The sequence below is a fragment of the Ranitomeya imitator genome, chromosome 3, assembly GCF_032444005.1.
Source record: "Ranitomeya imitator isolate aRanImi1 chromosome 3, aRanImi1.pri, whole genome shotgun sequence".
NCBI lineage: Eukaryota > Metazoa > Chordata > Amphibia > Anura > Dendrobatidae > Ranitomeya > Ranitomeya imitator.
The window spans coordinates 137,140,396-137,161,034 of record NC_091284.1 but is presented as its reverse complement, the minus strand read 5'-3'; the positions used below and the strand labels follow the sequence as shown (position 1 = coordinate 137,161,034).

At 42.7% G+C, this 20,639-nt stretch overlaps 1 protein-coding gene across 11 annotated transcripts in view; it reads right to left on the bottom strand.

Moving 5' to 3' along the window:
* The window catches only part of MAP7D2 (MAP7 domain containing 2), a 155,587-nt gene that overhangs the window by 49,421 nt on the left and 85,527 nt on the right, over positions 1-20,639 (bottom strand). For all 11 annotated transcript variants that reach the window (XM_069761497.1, XM_069761496.1, XM_069761502.1 and 8 more), the window contains exons 2-3: positions 16,632-16,709; positions 15,418-15,581 (exon numbers count right to left, since the gene is read on the bottom strand). In XM_069761497.1, coding sequence (XP_069617598.1) covers positions 15,418-15,581; positions 16,632-16,709 — 242 coding nt within the window. The remainder of the gene's footprint in view (positions 1-15,417; positions 15,582-16,631; positions 16,710-20,639) is intronic.

The following is a 20,639-nucleotide window of genomic DNA, read 5'->3' as shown; positions in this document are numbered from 1 at the left end:
AATTAAGCTCCACAAGGGTATTAAAGTGACCGAGAAAGGTCAAAAAGGAAGCCTCCAAAGAGACCAAGGAAATCTGAGGTTTCCATGGCACCCTCACACGGAGTCAATGATTTTTCCTTTAGGTTGACTGTAAAAGCTTGAAATTTCTCAGGGGAACATAATGCTACAATTGTGAGGAAACTGCAGGGCCTCTGGGAGGTGACTGCTGCTTTTAGAGAGACTTCTCTGAAAAGGCTGAAGACATCCGCATACTGATGAGGAGGAAAAAACATCTAATCTGTGACAAATGCATTTTAAGTAAATAAGATGGGTTGTTACAGACCTATTCCCTAGGCCTCCTTCACAAGTCCTGATATTTCCGGTAGTGGAAAAACCAGTACATGTGCCATCTGTGTCCACGTGTAACATACATGTGGCATCCGTGTGCGGCATCAGTGTGACACGTACTGGTGCCTGGGAAAAGCAGTACACTTAGCGCTGTTCCCAGGTGAAGGGTGCTGAATGCAGCTCTCATCACAGTTGCCTGGCCTCCCTGTGATCCGCGAGACCAGGCGACGCTGATGAGACTTATAGTGCTGAATACAAATCTTATCAGCGTCGCCTGGTCTTACTGACCGCACTGAGACCAGGTGACAATGATGAGAGCTGCATGCAGCACCCAGCGCTGGAAAGCAGCACTAACTGTACTGCTTTTCCCAGGATGTCATCCGTGTGTCAATGTGCACATGTGCGGGATGTTTTGTGGACCGCGATGCTGGCAAAAAACGGATGTGTCAACGTGTTTTACATACAAGAACACGGTCATGTGCACAGACCCAGTGTTTCTGGTATCTGTGGAAACAGTCACCACACGTACCGGAGACACTGATATGTGAAGGAGGCCATATGCGCTACTACAGACCACTAGACCAGAAGAAGACATCTGCTATGCAATGTGGTGAGAAACACAGACTCGTACCATTTGCCTACGATTTAGCAAAGCCGAGAAAAAAAACATATATATAATACTAACAATGCCATCTACAATCTGTCCCCTGCCCCCATACATCTCTGATCTAATCTCTAGATACCTCCCTAATATGCCATCTCAGGTCCTCACAAGACCTATGATCCTCTTCTGCTCCTCACAAAATGGTCTCCAAAACTTCTCATGTTCCCCCTGTACTTTTAAACTCACCACTACGATCAGCCAAATCCTTCCCTCACCTTGTAAAGCAATCTGACCACGGACCTCAGAAAAGCCTACCACCTCCCATCCTCTGCTGCTACCACACAGCCACATGAGCAGCCATTACCTATGTCCTCCTCTTCTTATAGATTCTAAAGGTACCGTCACACTAGACGATATCGCTAGCGATCCGTGACGTTGCAGCGTCCTTGCTAGCGATATCGTCCAATGTGACAGGCAGCAGCGATCAGGCCCCTGCTGTGCTGTCGCTGGTCGGGGAAGAAAGTCCAGAACTTTATTTGGTCGCTGGACTCCCCGCAGACATCGCTGAATCGGCGTGTGTGACACCGAATCAGCGATGTCTTCACTGATAACCAGGGTAAACATCGGGTAACTAAGCGCAGGGCCGCGCTTAGTAACCCGATGTTTACCCTGGTTACCATCCTAAAAGTAAAAAAAAACAAACACTACATACTTACCTACCGCTGTCTGTCCTCCAGCGCTGTGCTCTGCACTCCTCCTGCTCTGGCTGTGAGCGTCGGTCAGCCGGAAAGCAGAGCGGTGACGTCACCGCTCTGCTTTCCGGCCGCTGTGCTCACAGCCAGTACAGGAGGAGTGCAGAGCACAGCGCTGGAGGACAGATGGCTGTAGGTAAGTATGTACTGTTTGTTTTTTTTTACTTTTAGGATGTTAACCAGGGTAAACAACGGGTTACTAAGCGCGGCCCTGCGCTTAGTTACCCGATGTTTACCCTGGTTACCAGCATCCTTGGTCGCTGGAGAGCTGTCTGTGTGACAGCTCTCCAGCGACCAAACAGCGACGCTGCAGCGATCCGGATCGTTGTCGGTATCGCTGCAGCGTCGCTAAGTGTGACGGCACCTTAAGTCCTCGCTCTGTCTATTCCAGTCTGTCACTCATTTACTCATTGTTTACTCGTTTTCTATTCTATACATTACACACTTCCATTAGGTGGATTACATATACTATGTACTCTAAACCCCGTTTATAGCTTTTTCATTTATACAACGCTCTGAAATAAAGGGGCATCAAACTAAACAATCATCATTATCACAAGCAGTCACTATTCTGAAAGCCATTTACTAGTGGGATCAAGGTTTTCAAGGCTAATTGAGCACATCCACTGCAGTGGTCTAAAATCAAAGAAAAGGACACTTTGTTTAAGTGGTTTGTTTTGCCATCAAGTTTCAATAGACAGAAACACAAGAGCCGCTCTACTGGAATGTTAAATGAGCAGAAACATCTAGGGTACGGACTGAGCAACAAAAACACCAACTGGGGTATGGATGACACCAGGAATGTTTACCAGCCATTGTGAATGTCTGTCATTGGCAGAATCTTTTGGGTTTGTTTGTTTTTTAAGGTGTTTTAATTTTTGAGCAGAATACACATGAAAGGGTAGAGGTAAAGCTCTATTTACAATACGTCACAGCCCTTTTTTTCAGCATATATGCAGTATAAAGCTTCCATCATTTACAGCAATGGCAAAAACTAAGAGACCACTGCACAGTTTTATAAAAATCAGCTTCTCTACATGGTGACCGCCATTCCATTCCAGTGTCAGTTGAATTCCAACCAGAGTACACCTCATTCTACTTAATGTGCTTCTGATTAGGTGATCACCTGAACCAAATCGTATTTAACGAAGGAAAGTATAAGAAAAAACCCTGCTGTGGTGTTCACAATCCTCCTGCAATAGGACAAGCTGGATGGCAAAACAAGTGCTATCGCAAAAGTAAAAGGATTGAAAAAAAAAATAACTTTTTAACTATGCCAAATGAGCTGAAAAGAAAAGTCTTCAGTGAGGAAAAGAAGGGCTCAATTCTGGCTTTACTAGCAGAGGGACACAGTGAGGGTCATGTTGCCTCCATCCCTAAAATTTCTCTTCCTGAGTTAAAACATTAGTATTGTTGTTTATAAATTTGTTTTCTTAGCATTATTTGAGGTCTGCAAGCACTGCATTTTTTTGTTATTTTGACCATTTCTCATTTTCTGAAAATAAATACTAAATTTATTGCTTGCAAATTCGAAGACATGTTGTCAGTAGTTTATAGAATAAAACAGCAAATTACATTTTACTCAAAAATATGCCTATAAAGAGAAAAATCAGACAAACTGAAAATGTTGCAGTGGTCTCTTAATTTTTTGCCAGAGCTGTATATTTTTTACATATCCTTAATGCTCGGTTCACCAGTCAGGATCGTAAAGTATTGGTGTACCATTTATTCAACTGCATAGTAAAATGCTGTAGATTGCTCTTTCCTATACCGAGGACCACAGCAAAATCCATATTCCACGCCCTATGCATAGGAAATGTATGGTCCTGGGTTCAAATCCCACCAAGGACAACATCTGCAAGGAGTTTGTATGTTCTCCCCGTATTTGTGTGGGTTTCCTCCGGGCACTCCGGTTTCCTCCCACATTCCCCAAAAAAAAAACATACTGATAGGGATTCTAGATTGTGAGCCTCACCAGGGACAGCGATGATAATGTGTGTAAAGTGCTGCGGAATATATTAGCGCTATATAAAAATAAAAGATTATTATTATTACATAGAGACTTGCAATGGAGATATAAATTTGAAAGTCTGTAGATTTAGTCAGGAAAGGAAATACTGACTCACAAAAGGAGGTTGTTGGGCTTTTACAGCATTTTTAAATGGTGTTCACATCTGCAATTCCTGTACACTTGTCTTTAAAAGACTGACAATGTGTTAAAATTAAATTACAACGAGGTTGTCTATCTTCACAAGCGCCACTCTCCTCTGCCTCCTGACTTCCTGCTGTTGGGTGCCATGTGCTAATGCACATTGACAGTTCACACAGTGGAATGGATGGGCCCCTGGTCCAAACTGTGCTCCCTCCAATGCAGCTGGCAAAAGTAGCTTGGTCTGCGCAACCTCGAAGCACCGCGTTTGCAAGCTTTATAGCTAAGACATTGCAAAGGCACTGTGCAGTAAAGTAAAGAATTAAAAATCTTCCATAAGAGGTAAATTGGACAGTTGCTTGTTTTTCCCATGTAGAATGATAAAAATGATGAGAAAACCCTTTTAAGTCCTAGTTCATTTACTTCTACATCTATTCCTGCTGTCATTTGCTTTCCACTATTTCCTCTAAACAGGCACATTGCTCTACTGAGCAGGGGTCACATAAAATGGCAATTTAAATTGTGTCCTGAAATTGTGAGTAGACAGGCAAGAGCGGCACAATGGATTGATATAGAACTTTTTCCCCTATAAGAAAGTGTTTTTTAGAAGATAGAAAAAAGTTACTACAGCGGTCCCCGAAAATAACACCTACCCCAAAATCTACTCCAAAAATAAACCCTAGTTACGGTTAGGAACGGCATTGGGGAGGAGGATGGACTGGTCGATTGCACAGCTTCCCCCCACTCTTAGAGGTCCCCAGCATCTCTACTCAGAGGTTAGAACTGCTTCAGGACCTTTGGTGACATCACGGTCATATGCCCATAATGTCACCAAAGGTCCTTTAACGGCAAGAGTCCAGAGGAATTAAAGAAGAGCCAGGCTGGTATGCAGTGCTGGTGTCAGGGAGACGTGAGGGCAAACTGGACGATTACTTAGGGCCACCACTCTGTTAGGGGCCACCATAAATTCTATTTTGAGGTTAAGGCTGCTGTGATTTGACCATGATGTCACCATAGGTCCTTTAACTGCAGGAGTCTAGATGGCCTCAAGAGGAGACAGGCGGGCATGTACCGCATGTGCAGTGTGTGTGTACACACAGGTGTATGCGCAGTGCATGTGTGTATACACCCAGGTGTATGCGCAGTGTGTGTGTATACACCCAGGTGTATGCGCAGTGTGTGTGTATACACCCAGGTGTATGCGCAGTGTGTGTATACACCAATGTGTATGCGCAGTGTGTGTATACACCCAGGGGTATGGGCAGTGTGTGTATACACCCAGGGGTATGGGCAGTGTGTGTATACACAGGTGTATGTGCAGTGTGTGTGTATACACACAGGTGTATGGGCAGTGTGTGTATACACCCAGGTGTATGCACAGTGTGTGTATACACCCAGGTGTATACACAGTGTGTGTATACACCCAGGTGTATGCAGTGTGTGTGTATACACCCAGGTGTATGCACAGTGTGTGTATACACCCAGGTGTATGCAGTGTGTGTGTATACACCCAGGTGTATGGGCAGTGTGTGTATACACCCAGGGGTATGGGCAGTTTGTGTATACACAGGGGTATGGGCAGTGTGTGTCTACACCCAGGTATATGCGCAATGTGGGTATACGCCCAGGGGTATGGGCAGTGTGTGTATACACCCAGGTGTGTGTGCAGTGTGTATACACCAACGTGTATGCGTAGTGTGTGTATATACACAGGTGTATATGCAGTGTGTGTATACACAAGTGTATGTGCAGTGTGTGTATACATGTGTGTGCTAAAGTGAATATATTTCAATAAATGTTGAGTTTTTGTTAAAGAATAAATGTGGATTGTTGTTCATGGGAAAAAAATGACATCCCCTGAAAATAAGCACTAAACTCACCTTTCGAGGGCAAAAAATAATATAAGACCCTGTCTTATGTTTTTTGGAGAAACACAGTATTTGCCACCTTGCAATTAAAATATATCACATGTCTGTAGAATTCCACAGAATAAGGCCGGCTTCACACTCAGCGTATGAAAATACGGTCCGTATATTACGGCCGTAATACGCTGAAAAGTCACGAAAATAGTGGTCCGTAGCTCCTCCGTAGGCAGGGTGTGTCAGCGTTTTTTGCGCATGGCATCCTCCGTATGTAATCCGTATGGCATCCGTACTGCGTGGTTTTCTCGCAGGCTTGCAAAACCAACATACCGCTATAGAAGTGATCCATGTGTCCCAAAAAGAAAAAAAAAAAAATATATATATATATATATATACACACTGTCTGTGTATATATATATATATCAGTAGACACATATATGTATATATATTAATATTTTTTCCAGCGCTATACAGCTTGAAAGCCGGTAATTCAATTACCGGCTTTTTCTTTCTCCTTCCTAAAACCCGACATGATTTGAGACATGGTTTACATACAGTAAACCATGTCTTCTCTCCTTTTTTTTGCAGATTCCACACTACTAATGTCAGTAGTGTGTATCTGCAAAATTTGTCCGTTCTATCTACTAAATTAAAGGGTTAAATGGCGGAAAAAATTGGCGTGGGCTCCCGCACAATTTTCTCCGCCAGAGTAGTAAAGCCAGTGACTGAGGGCAGATATTAATAGCCTGGAGAGGGTCCATGGTTATTGGCCCCCCCTGGCTAAAAACACCTGCCCCCAGCCACCCCAGAAAAGGCACATCTGGAAGATGCGCCTATTCTGGCACTTGGCCACTCTCTTCCCATTCCCGTGTAGCGGTGGGATATGGGGTAATGAAGGGTTAATGCCACCTTGCTATTGTAAGGTGACATTAAGCCTAATTAATAATGGAGAGGCGTCAATTATGACACCTATCCATTATTAATCCAATACTAGTAAAGGGTTAAATAAAACACAAACACATTATTTAAAATTATTTTAATGAAATAAAAACAATGGTTGTTGGAGTATTTTATTCTACGCCCAATCCAGTCACTGAAGACCCTCGTTCTGTAAGTAAAAAAAACATAATAAACCAACAATATACTTACCCTCCGCAGATCTGTAACGTCCAACGATGTAAATCCATCTGAAGGGGTTAAAATATTTTGCAGCCACGAGCTTTGCTAATGCAATGATGCTCATGGCTGCAAAAACCCCGGAAAATGAAGGTAAAGTAGGTCAATGACCTATATTTAGCTTCATTTGCGGTGAGGCGCCCTCTGCTGGCTGTTCCTAGATCGTGGGAACTTTCCTAGAAAACTCCCAGGCTTTCTAGGTAAGTTCCCACGATCTATGAACAGCCAGCAGAGGGCGCCTCACCGCAAATGAAGCTAAATATAGATCATTGACCTATATTTAGCTTCATTCCCCGGGGTTTTGCAGCAAGGAGCAGCCTGCATTAGCGGAACTCCTTGCTGCAAAATGTTTTAACCCCTTCAGAAGGATTTACATCGTTGGACTTTACAGATCTGCGGAAGGTAAGTATATTGTTGGTTTATTATGTTTTTTCTTTCACAGAACGAGGGTCTTCAGTGATTGGATTGGGCGTTAAATAAAATATTACAACAACCTTTGTTTTTATTTCATTAAATTAATTTTTAATAATGTGTGTGTTTTTTAACCCTTTCATTCAATTGGATTAATAATGGATAGGTGTCATAATTGACGCCTCTCCATTATTAATTAGGCATAATGTCACCTTACAATAGCAAGGTGGCATTAACCCTTCATTACCCCATATCCCACCGCTACACGGGAATGGGAAGAGAGTGGCCAAGTGCCAGAATAGGCGCATCTTCCAGATGTGCCTTTTCTGGGGTGGCTGGGGGCAGGTGTTTTTAGCCAGGGGGGGGGGGCCAAGAACCGTGGACCCTCTCCAGGCTATTAATATCTGCCCTCAGTCACTGGCTTTACTACTCTGGCAGAGAAAATTGCGCGGGAGCCCACGCCAATTTTTTCCGCCATTTAACCCTTTAATTTAGTAGATAGAACGGCCAAATTTTGCAGATACACACTACTGACATTAGTAGTGTGGAATCTGCAAAAAAAATGGAGAGAAGACATGGTTTACTGTATGTAAACCATGTCTCAAATCATGTCGGGTTTTAGGAAGGAGAAAGAAAAAGCCGGTAATTGAATTACCGGCTTTCAAGCTGTATAGCGCTGGAATAAATATTAATATATATATACATATATGTGTCTCACTGACATATATATATATATATATATATATATATATATATATACCTATTCTATGTGTACACATTTATTCTACCTATTGGACTGGAAGCTGTCAGTGTGATTTTACTGTATACCGCACTGAATTGCCGGCTTTTCTCTCTAACAGCGCTGCGTATTTCTCGCAAGTCACACTGCTTGTCTGTGTGTAATCCGTATTTTTCACGCTTCCATAGACTTTCATTGGCGTATTTCTTGCGCAGTACGGTGAAAAACGCAGCATGCTGCGATTTTGTACGGCCGTAGAAAGCCGTATAATACTGATCAGTAAAATACGGCAGATAGGAGCAGGGGCATAGAGAATAATTGTGCCGTATTTTTTGCGAGTTTTACGGACGTAGTTTCTGCGCTCTTACGTCCGTAAAACTCGCAAGTGTGAAGCCGGCCTTATTGTTTTGTGTCTATAGATCCCACACAGAACCAAACATCTTCATAGTAATCAACTCCAAACAGACCCCAAGTAACCTAATTCTGCAGTCACACGTATGTCAGTAGAAAAGGGACAGTTAAAAACTACATTTTACAGCTTGAGTCGGCATTTCAAGGTGATATATGATAAAGGAGAGTAATACAATTACACATTATAAAACATTTGCATTTCTGGTCATTGCATTTTAAGAAGTGTGACAATTAACCAACATCTAGATTGCAGGAATAATGCAGATAAAGGTCATTAGGACTTCAAATCGTTTAGGATGCAATCACCGCACCAACAATCAATATTCAATTTACATGTTTTTTCCTGAGCAACAATGATGGATAATCCATCATAGATAATTAGGTATAAAAGACATTCTGTGTTGAGGTTTCATCCACTGTTCGAAAAACAAATTTCCATTATAAAAACGTATATGAAGCTTAAAGACTACCTCTCACCTGCGCTATATATATATATATATATATATAATCTCTGTTCTCCTGATGCTGGCATCATTTCTCTTTTGTGCCTCTCAATTTTTGTGATATGGCCTCTTCTTCCCTTTAGGGAAGTCTTGTCTTCTCATCTAACTGGGTGTGGTCCTCAATAAGACTTCCTTAGAGAAGAGGAGAGGGCCACTTGGATAAAAAGACAAGATTTACATACAATGAAGAAGGGGCATATCTCAGGAAACAATATACAGTGCCTACAAGTAGTATTCAACCCCCTGCAGATTTAGCAGGTTTACACATTTGGAATTAACTTGGCATTGTGACATTTAGACTGTAGATCAGCCTGGAAGTGTGAAATGCACTGCAGCGAAAAAGAATGTTATTTCTTTGTTTATTTTTTTTTTTAATTGTGAAAAGTCATTTATTATTCAACCCCTCAACCCACCAGAATTCTGTTTGGTTCCCCTAAAGTATTAAGAAGTTGTTCAGGCACAAAGAACAATGAGCTTCACATGTTTGGATTAATTATCTCTTTTTCCAGCCTTTTCTGACTATTTAAGACCCTCCCCAAACTTGTGAACAGCACTCATACATTGTCAACATGGGAAAGACAAAGGAGCATTCCAAGGCCATCAGAGACAAGATCGTGGAGGGTCACAAGGCTGGCAAGGGATACAAAACCCTTTCCAAGGAGTTGGGCCTACCTGTCTCCACTGTTGGGAGCATCATCCGGAAGTGGAAGGCTTATGGAACTACTGTTAGCCTTCCACGGCCTGGACAGCCTTTGAAAGTTTCCTCCTGTGCTGAGGCCAGGCTTGTCCGAAGAGTCAAGGCTAACCCAAGGACAACAAGGAAGGAGCTCCGGGAAGATCTCATGGCAGTGGGGACATTGGTTTCAGTCAATACCATAAGTAATGTACTCCACCGCAATGGTCTCCGTTCCAGACGAGCCCGTAAGGTACCTTTACTTTCAAAGCGTCATGTCAAGGCTCGTCTACAGTTTGCTCATGATCACTTGGAGGACTCTGAGACTGACTGGTTCAAGGTTCTCTGGTCTGATGAGACCAAGATCGAGATCTTTGGTGCCAACCACACACGTGACGTTTGGAGACTGGATGGCACTGCATATGACCCAAAGAATACCATCCCTACAGTCAAGCATGGTGGTGGCAGCATCATGCTGTGGGGCTGTTTCTCAGCCAAGGGGCCTGGCCATCTGGTCCGCATCCATGGGAAGATGGATAGCACAGCCTACCTGGAGATTTTGGCCAAGAACCTCCGCTCCTCCATCAAGGATCTTAAGATGGGTCGTCATTTCATCTTCCAACAAGACAACGACCCAAAGCACACAGCCAAGAAAACCAAGGCCTGGTTCAAGAGGCAAAAAATCAAGGTGTTTCAGTGGCCTAGTCAGTCTTCTGACCTTAACCCAATTGAAAACTTGTGGAAGGAGCTCAAGATTAAAGTCCACATGAGACACCCAAAGAACCTAGATAACTTGGAGAAGATCTGCATGGAGGAGTGGGCCAAGATAACTCCAGAGACCTGTGCCGGCCTGATCAGGTCTTATAAAAGACGATTATTAGCTGTAATTGCAAACAAAGGTTATTCCACAAAATATTAAACCTAGGGGTTGAATAATAATTGACCCACACTTTTATGTTTAAAATTTATAAAAATTTAACTGAGCAACAAAACTTTTTGGTTTGTAAGATTTATGCATCTGTTAATAAATCCTGCTCTTGTTTGAAGTTTGAAGGCTCTAACTTATTTGCATCTTATTAAACCTGCTAAATCTGCAGGGGGTTGAATACTACTTGTAGGCATTGTACAAGGGAAACAAAGAAAAATAACATCAGATTTAGAAGAATGCGGTATCCAGAACAGCTAAAAAATTACATACTTCTGACAAGAGAATTAGCATAATCGCTGAATCAAAAGTCATCCAACATATTTATCATCATGTGTAAATAACAAAAACATCATCATTGGAGTAATTGGAGCAAAATTTAAGAAAAAGTGCATGCCCTAGGCCCAAATTTAGGGTAAAATAACATATCCATATCTATTTCTACATCCACGCAAAGTTTTCTTGGTTTCTTTTTTCGTTCATGAATTATCCGTATTGCCTCAGTTTTTTTTTTTCAGATCCATTTCTAAAAACTGAAGCACGTAGACTGTCTGAACTTTCATTTATCAATTGACTTAACAATGGATCAGTGAAAAGCAGATGAAAGAGATGGAACTTGGAAGTAAAAAGTATGTCTCCAATTTGTATGGTCACCGACAGCCCTGGAATGGCACAGATGCGGGAGGAGAGTATACATTGCTTTTTATTCTCTATGGAGAACTGAACTAATATAAGGTCTAGTGGATCAGCGCGTCTATGACGTTTGAGTCCTGGGTTAGTGACATCTCATGGTGTACTCCCAAGTAAATTTAATGTCATTTTATTTTTTTACTTTATTTATTTAATATATTTTCTGTCACTAGTGACATGACATACAGGGGCCAGTGAGATTGGCAGCAGGAATCGAACATGTGTGCACGCGTCATCCTTCCATGATTGCTTACTCCACTATGCAGCGGATACAGGACAGGTGCAGACAGTTAGTCAGGAAATACAGGAAGGCGTGTACTACATGCCATTTACAGTGTGCATGGCAAGATGTTAAATATAACCTCACCGTAAAGACTACAGATATGGCACACACTAGTTAGACAGCAATGGCAAACCATGTGGAAATCAATAATTACGGATTACAAATAGTAAGATAGTCTTTTATACACTATTGGAACAAAGTTCTAACAATACTTTTTTTTATGTGGGGGAAAGTATCATCTTAAAAACCCCGATAAGAACGCTCAGTGACTTGATGCAATTAAAAAGCAAAGGCAAAATATAATCATACACGTTGCAGTGACTAGAAGTAATTATTGACGTCTAAATGCACAAGTGACACTTTGAGATTGTAGTTATACGGGTCAACCAACTATTGCATCAACTCTCACTGCAGTAATGGACACAGAAGAATGAAAAATGAGCAAGAAAAGCCATAGGGTTACATGCACAACACTACAGGATCGGTTATATATCTGCTATAAAGCCTTAATATTTAGGTTACATAGAAGAGAATAACAACTTTTAGGACCAGACAACATTTATATCTTTTACATAAACATATGGAATCAGTATGGGATCTTGTTATTTGTGGGAGTTGATGCAGTTTCTACATATAGCATTTTGGGGCACATATCCACTAGGCCATATTCAGACATTAGGGTTTTGGTTATATTTGCATAGGTCTGTGAATAAAGGTACCGTCACACTCAGCGACGCTGCAGCGATATAGACAACGAGCCGATCGCTGCAGCGTCGCTGTTTAGGTCGCTGTAGAGACGTCAAACACAGCAACTCCAGAACGATGCAGGAGCGATCCAGTGACATAACGGCGACTCACTTATCGTTGTAGCTGGTTGTTAGCTCCATGTAAAACATTGCTGGCATCGTTGCTTTTGATGTCAAACACGACAATACACGCCGACCTGGCGACCAAATAAAGTTCTGGACTTCTAGCTCCGACCAGCGATGGCACAGCGGGATCCAGATCGCTGCTGCGTGTCAAACACAACGAGATCGCTATCCAGGACGCTGCAACGTCACGGATTGTTGTCGTTCCCGTTGTAAAGTTGCTGAGTGTGAAGGTACCTTAACTCCCTGATCTTCATGAGTGGGATCAGATTTCCATCAGTGTTTGTTTTTGCTATCAGGGTTTCATCAGTTCTCCTTATATGCAGAAACAAATCCAAACGGACAGGGATTTCTAAAGCTTCTCCCATCAAGCAGTCAGTGAAAAAGGGGCTGCACTGAAACAAGAGCAACTTCAGTTTGTCTTAATTTTTCATTGATCCATAGACTTGCATTTGGCAAGACTGATTCATTTTTCGGATCAAAAAGGACACATCTCTTTTTTTTATTTTTTTTGTGGACACAAAACACGGACATGAGAACAGCCCTGTAGACTGTAAGAGCCAGGAGTTCTGTCAAAAACCCCAATAGGATTCATTCGGAAAACATGGATGTTAGCTGGGTTCACATTGCGTTAACAGCAGCCCGTTCAACACATGCGTTGAAGTGCCGATATGTCATTGCGCTAGCACAGATAGAGCTAGCAGATGCTCTATTTGCGCTAGCAGTGACGGACCCGGAAACGCTGCAGCCCGTGTCCCAGGGTCTGTCACTCAATGACGGCACATCGCTAGCGCACACCCATTGTCTGGCTTTCGAGTAGGCTTCTTCGTGAAACGCGCGTTGGAGCTGCTATCTAGCACGCACTGACAGATACTTTCATGGGTGAGTCCAGCGGTCCTTAAAAGGGTTTCCCTTATACTTTGCAGTAAGTTTTGCAGGTTAGAGTGAGGGTTGATGGAACATCTCATGCCTGCTGCTTATATTGTTGACTAAACATATATTCTACCCTGTATTATTACATTTATTGGATTTGTGTTACTGTAACAGGGTGTATGGATTGTACTTTTATGGACTGCTGGTTAGCCCTTTCTGTTACTACAGTGGCGGTGCTTTCCCACACATGAGATTTTGTCTGTGCCTTGTTCATGTCTGTTTATATAAAGATTATTATTACCTACTTATTAATAAAATATTTATTTTATTGATTTCTGTTTGGACTTGTACTCCTTTTTCTGTGTAGGATTTATGATCTCCTGGAGCATCCAGATTAATTTATATGGGTCTATTAAATTGGCATATGGCTTTTGAGATACTGTGACATGCATCAGTGGATTTGTTTTCTACTGACCCAATGTAAGCCTATGTGCTAAAGGGAACCTGTCAGCAGGATTGTGCACAGTAACCTACCGACAGTGTCAGGTCTGCGCCGTTATACTGATTAAAATTATACCTTGGGTGATAAAATCCGTCTTGTGGTTGTTGGTTAATCTTTATTTTCAGTTTTGTGTTAATGATATGCTCGTGCCCTGGGGCGGCCTGTAGGGGGTCTTCATGTGGTGCCCTGCTAAGGTATTCATAATGCAGACTGCTGGCAGGTCACTAATCCCTCAGTCAACTGCCCCCTTAAGGTACCTTCACACTAAACGATATCGCTAGCGATCCGTGACGTTGCAGCGTCCTGGCTAGCGATATCGTTCAGTTTGACATGCAGCAGCGATCAGAATCCTGCTGTGATGTCGTTTGTCGGGGCTAGAAGGCCAGAACTTTATTTGGTCCCTGGCTCTCCCGCTGACATCGCTGAATCGGCGTGTGTGACACAGATTCAGCGATGTCTTCGCTGGTAACCAGGGTAAACATCGGGTTACTAAGCGCAGGGCCGCGCTTAGTAACCCGATGTTTACCCTGGTTACCATCCTAAAAGTAAAAAAAACAAACGCTTCATACTTACCTTCTCCCCGGCGCTGTGCTTTCCTGCACTCACTGTGAGTACAGCGGCCGGAAAGCAGAGCAGTGACGTCACCGCTCTGCTTTCCGGCCGCTGTGCTCACAGCCAATACAGAGAAGCACAGCGCCGGGGACAGACAGCGGAAGGTAAGTATGAAGCATTTGTTTTTTTTACTTTTAGGATGGTAACCAGGGTAAACATTGGGTTACTAAGCGCGGCCCTGCGCTTAGTAACCCGATGTTTACCCTGGTTACCGGCATCGTTGGTCGCTGGAGAGCTGTCTGTGTGACAGCTCTCCAGCGACCAAACAGCGACGCTGCAGCGATCCGGATCATTGTCTGGATCGCTGCAGCGTCGTTTAGTGTGAAGGTACCTTAAGTTTACAAAATAAATATTATATATCTTGTGAAAAAAAAAAAACCTTCTGCAGGCAGGCGCTGCAGCCTGATCGCATGTGAAATGAAATATATACATATTTGTTTGATGTAATCCTTAAGGAAAAAAAATAAATAAAAAGAAATCCGCCTGCCTAGTAGCACCTGCTGTGTCATCTTGGAGGAAGAATTTTTTTTTTTCTCTAGCAAGATGGCGCTTCCTGCCCTCATGCAGCCGACGCCATTTTCAAACGGATTTTTTTTACTTTTTTTTTTTTTTTTTTTTTAGAAACTTTAGGATTACGTCAAGCAAATGTGTTTCATTACATATGTGATCATGTTGCAGCGCAAGTGCCACAGCTGACAAGCTGCCTGCAGAAGTTTTTTTTCCCCAAGATATATATAATAATCATTATGTAAACTAGGGGGCAGATCAGTGAGGGATCAGGGACCTGTCAGAAGCCATACACATGAATAACTCAAAACTGAAAATAAAGATTAAACAACAACCACAAGACTGATTTCATCAACCCAGGTATCATTTTATTCAGTATAACGGTGCCAACCTGAAACTCTCTGTAGTCCTGCTGACAGGTTCCCTTTAATTCAGACAAGCACATGTAGCTAGTTGAGTCAAATTTTAAATGGCCGCCTGAACTTAATTCTGCCAATTCTGAAAATGACAAAGGAGCAGTCATTCACAGGGGTAGAGGATGTCTCTTACTTCTTCCTCTCTTATTTTCAGCTTCCTTTTCTCTTCCACCGCTGCCCGCTTCTGATCCTCTCTCACACGCTGCTCTTCGAGCTTCTTCCATCGCTCTTCTATTTGTTTCTCATACTGTAGTTTTGCTCTCCTTTCTTTTTCCAAAATTTGTTGCTCTCTGACCGCTAGAAATAGAAAAGTGAATATACATTACGTTATAAAATGAAGATGAACCATGTGACACACACACCAATCTGCCCTGGGACAGACCATGCAAACCTGATAACAGGAGAGCTGTGCAGTGTGTGAGAAAGGCTGCATTATTTTATTATTATTATTTAGTACAGGAGGAGAAGCTGTGATACTTATATAAGAGTAAGGTCTGTAACGTGGCGCAGGCAGGTAGCCGTGGGTGAGGTACTCGTCTCTTGCACCCCATCACGATACATGAAGCTGGGGGTCCGGCTGGGTGTGTGGACTTGTGGTGTGGGGGCGCTACGGCTTTGTAGGCCGCATGTAACTGATGGCTTGGGATGGCCAGGTCCAGGTCCTTGACAGTTGAGTAAGGGAGACCACCAGTCAAAAAGAAACTTTTACTCAGCGATAAATTGGGAGGGATTACATACAGGGGACATATCTTCATTAACGTTTTCCTTTCCTTTACGGAGCATTTTCCACATACAATATCTATTCCCTTTTATCTTCTATCTTCAACGTTCCTCTACACTTCAACGTAGCCCGGCTCAATACTACAGTCCAGTTAGTACAGTCCTATTCTCAACCCACGGTTCCGCGTCTTTTCACCCATCTATATTGCCAGACCTTGTGTTTTTTTCTTTATGCATTAGTGGGCCCTTTCTAAAATTCTGACAGGAACTGTCTCAGGTCCGTCACCTTAGCCCCTTTCATTATGGGCTAGTCCCAAACTTTAACTCTTGCTTTCCCTATTGTCAGGCAGCAGATAACATTAACATCATTAACACAAGTCATCATTCGCATTACACAACATACTTGTTCTTCAAAGGGGAACATTGGGCAATATGTCCCAATCCTTATAGGGCCACAAAATCACGTACAACACATTGCCCCTTTATTTTAGCTGTGTAAACTAATTTTTTCATAATTATTATACTGATAAAATCCTTACCAACACACTGTTACATAAATTGGATACAATCGAGTCTCCTCTATCTTGAAAAAAAAAAAAAGAAGTGATAAGAAACAAGGAAACTTACCAAGACATTTCTCCCTTTCTTCCCGTCTTTCTTTGGCCAGCCTCTGTCTTTCATCAGTCTTGAAAAGACTATCCATGCCTTGAAAATAAGAGATAGGAGTTAGTGCCGTATTTATATATCTTTATTATTCCAATATTTCTTTTATTATATTTTGAAATTCTTATGTGTTTTTTTTTTAATAGTTTTAATTTCTTGTGCACGTGTCCAGAATGGGACGAGGGGAGTGAACCACAGCTCATCTCCACTGAGAGTAAATTAAACATGCCTGATCATCCTCATCCCTCCCCCCAAAATAGGCCTAACATTTGTTTCTCAAAATAACATGGTTTAGGTTGCATTGTAGGGGTTGTCTTATTTTATTAAAGGAATGAAATTGCAAAGTGCCTGTAAAAACAAGCAACTTTGCAATTTTCCTTACATTAAAAATTATGTTCTGTTCTCCAGAACACAAGAATTTTAAATTCTGCGGTGTATAACTAATTTCCAAGGTTACAGGCCACCTCTGCTTGCAATAGCTGCTATGTGCCAACTACCCCTGCCCCTCCGTTTCGCCCATGCTGCAGAGGTAAAGCTGCAAATTTTCAGGAGCGCACCGCCACTTGGCAAGCAGGTGCACGCAAGGCAGGGGAGTGGTGCGCTCCAGATGATAGGACCATGAGACAACGCATTTAACGTCTATGTGCAAGTTACATATCTGAAGGGCAAATGTTCACTTCTATTAATGGATCTACATATTACATACACATTTATCTTGAAACTAGAAAAATAAATAACCATAATAAAACTTTTGGATTAGGTTTAGTATGACTAAAAACTGTGCAGCTCCTATAATCTTCATTAGATGGATTCAACAACCTGCAAAAACACTTCTTCATTGGAGCCACAAAGCAAATGCTGAAACAAAGAGGGTCACGAGACCCCTATTCTAGAAATAGGAGAAGGTCCCGGGAGTGGTACTGGCACTTATGCCATTTCTTGCGGCTACGTCAAATGTTAAAGGGATCATTAAAAAAAAAAAACGAAAAAACCCCCACACCTCCCACAGCTGGAACTCCGCAGGACAGCCTGCCGAGCTTGCAGTATATACTTTAAGAATCTTAAAAGAAAATGTCAGTGTGACTTATTGATAATCTACTATATAATTGTCTAAGGGTCACTTCCGTCTGTCTGTCTTTCTGTCTGTATGTCACGGATATTCATTGGTCGCGGCCTCTGTCTGTCATGGAAATCCAAGTCGCTGATTGGTCGTGGCTGTTTTGCCACGACCAATCACCGATGGGCACAGTCCGGTGGAAAAATGGCCGTTCCTTCCTCCCCGCAGTCACTGCCCGCTCCGTACTCCCCTCCAGTCAGCGCTCACACAGGGTTAATGGCAGCATTGACCGCGGTGTAACGCACTCGGTTAACGCTGCTATTAACCCTGTGTGATCAACTTTTTACTATTCATGCGACCTATGCAGCATCAATAGTAAAAAGATCTAATGCTAAAAAAAATAAAATAAATAAAAAATAGTTATATACTCACCGTCCGTCGGATCAGGAACAGGCCTTTCCCGCACCTCGCGACGCCCCGGTGTCCGCTCCATGCATTGCGTTCTCGCGAGATGATGACGTGCGGTCTTGCGCGACCGCTACATCATCTCGCGAGACCGCAATGCACTCTTCAGACCGGAGCGCGCTAGGATTGTCGGTAACCGCTTAGATCCGGGGGCCAACGGAGGGTGAGTATATAACTATTTTTTATTTTAATTCATTTTAAAATATGGTGTGCACATTGCTATATACTGCGTGGGCTGTGCAATATATTACGTGTGCTGTATTATATACTACTACGTGACTGGGCAATATACTACGTGGCTGGGCAATATACTACGTGACTGGGCAATATACTACGTGACTGGGCAATATACTGCGTGACTGGGCAATATACTACGTGACTGAGCAATATACTACGTGGCTGGGCAATGTACTGCGCGGGCTGTGCAATGTACTGCGCGGGCTGTGCAATGTACTGCGTGGGCTGTGCTATACACTACGTGGCCTGTGTTATACACTATGTGGCCTGTGTTATATACTGCGTGCGTGGTACTGCGCGGGCTGTGCAATATACTACGTGGCTGGGCAATATACTACGTGGACATGCATATTCTAGAATACCCGATGCGTTAGAATCAGGCCACCATCTAGTAGAATATATTAGTACACAGGAGGATGTTAGTACATTATTGGCTTACAAATAGGCTGGATCATTACAGCGTAACCGTTGTTTAAATTTTTATTTCATGAATCTATAGTACATGTGAAAATAATCAACTTTGTAATAGATCTCCGAGAGATCTGCTTCTTTCTCTACCAAAATCGATCAGATCAGTAATTATCAAAGTTCTCGCATACAGAATTTGCATTTGATGGAGTAACAGACGTCATCAGGGCTTTGTTTTCCATCATATTTGGCATGTTGTCTATATAAAATATTCTCCGGTATTATCAGGTGTGTAGTTGGCTGGCTCTCCATAGAATAATTCAGCTCTGTGCATTTGCCTCCTCCATAGAGTCCACACATAGTGCTGCAGCTGGTCACCCCCATATGAACTGGCACTAGCGATGAGCAAACATGCTCGGATAAGGTGTTATAAGAGCACGCTCGTGTTCTAGTGTCTTCAGCGTGCTTGAAAAAAAATGCTTGAGTGCCGGCGGCTGCATGTCTCGTGGCTGTTCGACAGTTGCAGCACATGCAGAGATCGGCTGTTTGTTAGGCAATCCCCACATGTGTTGCAGCTGTCAAACATTTTCTCGAGCATTTTTTTCGAGCACGCCGAAAATACTCGATTAGGAAAGGAGCATGCTCAGCTAACACCTTATCCGAGCACGGTTGCTCATCGCTAATTGGCACCCCTTGTAGTTATGGCACTGCCATGTGAATACCCCCTCTCCTCGGCAATGGTCATACAAGCAGTCAGAGGGCCCCCACAGAACTCCTGCCTTAGGATTACAGTATGGCCAGAGTTGAAGAGCAAGGTGACAGCTGTGGTATTTGAAGTCCAGCAACAATTCTGCAGAAAATGGCTCCTAGCAGGACAATAATTTACATTACTAGCTCAGCAGGGCTTCACCAACATCTTCATTAGCCTTGACAGACTAAGTAGAGATGGATTTTCACACAACATGAAGCCAGTTCTATGACGTATAAGGCAGCTACAGCCTTTCCCACTATAAATCCTTCCCTTCACCTTCCGGGTATTGCTGATTTAATTATTACTCACACATACAAAGGCAAAACTAAAAGCACAGGGGATTGTGAGCGCCACACAGGATCAGGAGACCTCAGCTACTGTGTGATCACATCAAACAGAAAGAGACACCAGACACTGAACAAATGCTGCACAATAGAGATTAATGGAAAGGGAACCAGACAGCGGATACCAACCATGGGAGAATGCATCAGGCACTGGCTGGATCATTTCAGCCATATTAGTTTGGTTCTGAAATATTGGGGCATTTCAGATAAAAACAGAACTCAAATATGTCACCCATGCTTTGGTCCCTGGCCATCGTTTAACCACTTAAGGGCCAGGCGAATCATATTTTTGCGCTTTTGTTTTTTTCCTCTCCTTCTTGCAACAGCCAACACCTTTTTTATATTTCCACCTACATAGCCATATGAATGCTGGCTATTTTTGTGGGATGAGTCATACTATAACACCATTCATATTACAATAATGTACTGGAAAAGGTGAAAAAAATTCGAAGTGAGGTGAACTTAAAAAAAAAACAAATGTGGAATTGCATTTTTTTTTCTTGAGTTTTGTTTTGATGGCGTTCATTGTGCAGTAAAATTATCTGGAAATCTAATTGTCACGACTCTGTTGTCGGGTGTCCCGGGCTCCTTCCCTGTCCCTAACGCTAGTGGCGCCCTAGCTTGCCGTGATCCCTGGATTACTTCTGATGGTGAAGATGCCAGGGCCACAAACGCCATGCGCGATGTACCTTGCCTTAGTTTCTGAATCT